Genomic DNA, 3,069 nt, shown 5'->3' on the forward strand with positions numbered 1-3,069 from the left:
AAACTGACAAATGAGATGTTTGACTGTTTATAAACTAAAACAGTAAACAACTACATAAACCTGAAAATCACTACAATTTGAATTTGAAACGAAACCTTTTTTTATATTTAAAAAGTTAAAATGGTATTTTTACGACATAAGCTATTGATACGAAATACTTAACAGAGCTGTGGCGTCTTAAATTATTAAGCATGATATTAATAAATGAGTATTTTTAAAAATACATTTCAGAAAAGAAACCACGGAAGCGCATGCTTATGAATTAATTGAAGTGGTGTCCAACATTATATGATCAAAAAGAACCAAAAGTGGTGTCGATCGTCGTCCATTGACGGCCAGCTGATTTGAGTTGACAATAAAATGTTCCGGTTCTTCGTTTTTAAGTTTATTTAAATGTTTTCGGAAGAAGTGCCGCAACTTTTCTAATGCCATATAAACTGTAGATAATAATGGAAACACAAAAATGGCCATCCCAACGCCCATTAATTGCAGAAAAATGTCCAGAAAAAGCAGATGACTACATGAACAATGGTAGCAGTTTCAACAACCTGCTGGAAAATGTCGAAGGAAATAGTAATAGTGAGAATTCCAGAAATTTAAATAACGATTCTCGGGTAAAAAATGTTGTTGAAACGGCTATTAGGTTAGTATTGTGTAATTTTTCTAATTGTAACCTGTTCTTAAAAAGCTGATTTTGCAGTGAAAAGTCCAGAAAAACTATTGATAAAATCTTAGAGGAAGTAAAAAATTTAACACCTGTAGAGTTGCTGTTTCTTTACTTAAAATTACCTACAGAATGCAGCAATTCAATTAATCCTCTCCAAAAACCACTTAATCCATTGGGAAGCAGATCAGAAATTAATCAGACCATAATGTGGATTAAAACCCATTTGGAAGAAGATCCCGAGTTATCGCTACCTAAACAAGATGTTTATGATGAATATCGGTAATTTTTTTAATGTTTTTAATTTTTGTAGCTGTAGTATATTTGTAATGTAAATGAAAGAGAAAACTTTATAGTACTAATTACAAATACAGATTAAACAAACAGCAGTTTGAAATATCTGCTGTATTTTTATAAGTTACAATTAAATGATATTATCAGTTACAAGACTCAACTTTATCATTGGAAGATGTTATCTATTTAGAATATTATTAATTATATAATATAGATAACTATATCCTCTTTCATTACAGTGAAACTATTCAGTAAATGTCACATTTTGGGAAATATTTATAACTAGAAATTTCAAAGTTTTGTTTTCTTAAACACATTAAGTTCATACTTCTCTGCTTTCGTGTCTTTTATAATCAATAACTCATTTTTGATATAATGTACACTCTTATACCATATAAAAAATGTTCAAAAGAATATATTTAATTATAGTTATAATAGAATTGAATCAATTGAAAGATTTATTGATAATTTTATTGTTTCATATTTTCAGTAATTTTTGTGAGCCAAACAAAATAAAACCATTATCAACAGCTGACTTTGGGAAAGTGATGAAGCAGGTGTATGCAAATGTAAGACCAAGAAGACTGGGCACAAGGGGGAATTCTCGTTATTGTTACGCCGGCCTTCGTAGACGTTTCAAGCTGGAATTTCCTAGCTTACCGGACTTGTCTGACAAACCACAAGTAAGTAAACAAATTAATAAATTCCATAAAAATGCTTTCTTTAAATGGTAAAAAAATATGTTATGTTTTATTATTTCCTTGCTTATTTTAATTGTTATCATTAAATTTCCTTTTCAGTCTACTGAACCCCCATGTAGCTCTGCAGACTTGTTTGGTGCTGCTTGGTCAATAGTAAAAGAATGGGCAGAAAATCAGTTGGGCACACAATTTCCTTCTCTTCACGTCCTTGCAGCCTATCTTGTTTTGAACGATTTAGTGAGTCAAGGTAGTGCTGCAGCAACCATTGTTACGTCAATTACCAAATGTCAACTCAAAGGTACAAATAGCAAACAATTTCTGTATTAATATTTTGTATTGAAATAGTATTTTTTTAAAAATTGAAAATTATATCGAGAAATAACATTAATTTTTAAATTTATTTTAGGAGATGCATCGCCGTCAGTAAATTCAGTTTGTAGCAGTAAACACAGAGAAACTCAGTTACAATTACAACGAAAACTTCAACAAAAATGTGAAGGAGGAAAAGAGTACAAGCGAAAATTATCTGTAAGTTATTGAATATTTATGTTATAAATATGCACCCACTTCTGCTTTACACTATTTTGACCTGATATGGTTGTCACATTTCCAAAATCACCACAGCTAAACAATTAATCAGCTATTTTAAGACTTTTTCGTATTTAATGTGAATTAAAATTAACACAAAATTCGTGCATATACAAATTTGTTTTATTGGAAGTCGCCGCATGTTAACTTTTAAAAATTAAAGATTATAAGATTGTAACTTGATTATTCGTATAGTTTACTATATTACTTTTATTGATTTTAACAAACTTCTAAATACTTGCAGAGAACTATTAAAATAGCCTTAATAAATATTCTCAGTAAAATATCTGAAACCGTTACACATCAATAACAACAACTATTTTATAGTTTTTACTTTTTAATTAATTCTAGTGTCTACTTATTGAAGATTCATTTTAACATTAAAATGAAAAAAAAAACGTTACGTGTATGAATGAAAATCTTCACACTTCAAAATTGATTAATTATTTTGTTAATAGTCGGAGTCGAAGAGTCGCAGTAAAAAGTGCAAGGTGCAACAAAATCAACAGGTGACATGTACCGGAAGCGGTGGTCCGAATACATCTCCCAACAGCGGCACCGTGTCAACAGCTACAAATGACGCCAATCAAACTTCACCTGAGGGCCTCGGACCAGTCTGTGATAAATCACTAGCGTTACCTGACTTTCGCAGTTTGCAGAAGTCTGTCGTCGAAATGGGGACGACCGATACCTTATGTGATCTTTCGGGTGATAAAGTTGAAAAGGCATTGAATAGTGAGAACACCGCAAACGTATCTAATTTTGGACTTAAAGATAACCATACAGGAAAGGTGAGAATTGTCTTTTAATAATAATACATTA

At 30.8% G+C, this 3,069-nt stretch overlaps 1 protein-coding gene across 1 annotated transcript; it reads left to right on the forward strand.

The window, feature by feature from the left end:
* Positions 1 to 310: 310 nt before the first annotated feature.
* LOC108743823 (DNA-binding protein Rfx5-like) lies at positions 311 to 3,038 on the forward strand (the record flags this gene model as incomplete). The annotated part of the gene is made up of 6 exons (XM_025979131.1): positions 311 to 643; positions 701 to 946; positions 1,449 to 1,641; positions 1,759 to 1,957; positions 2,066 to 2,187; positions 2,706 to 3,038. Coding segments are annotated over exons 1-6 (1,287 nt in total), but the record flags the coding sequence as incomplete, so codon positions are not given.
* Between the last annotated feature and the right edge of the window lie 31 nt (positions 3,039 to 3,069).

Source organism: Agrilus planipennis, unplaced genomic scaffold (assembly GCF_000699045.2).
Source record: "Agrilus planipennis isolate EAB-ADULT unplaced genomic scaffold, Apla_2.0 scaffold820, whole genome shotgun sequence".
Lineage (NCBI taxonomy): Eukaryota > Metazoa > Arthropoda > Insecta > Coleoptera > Buprestidae > Agrilus > Agrilus planipennis.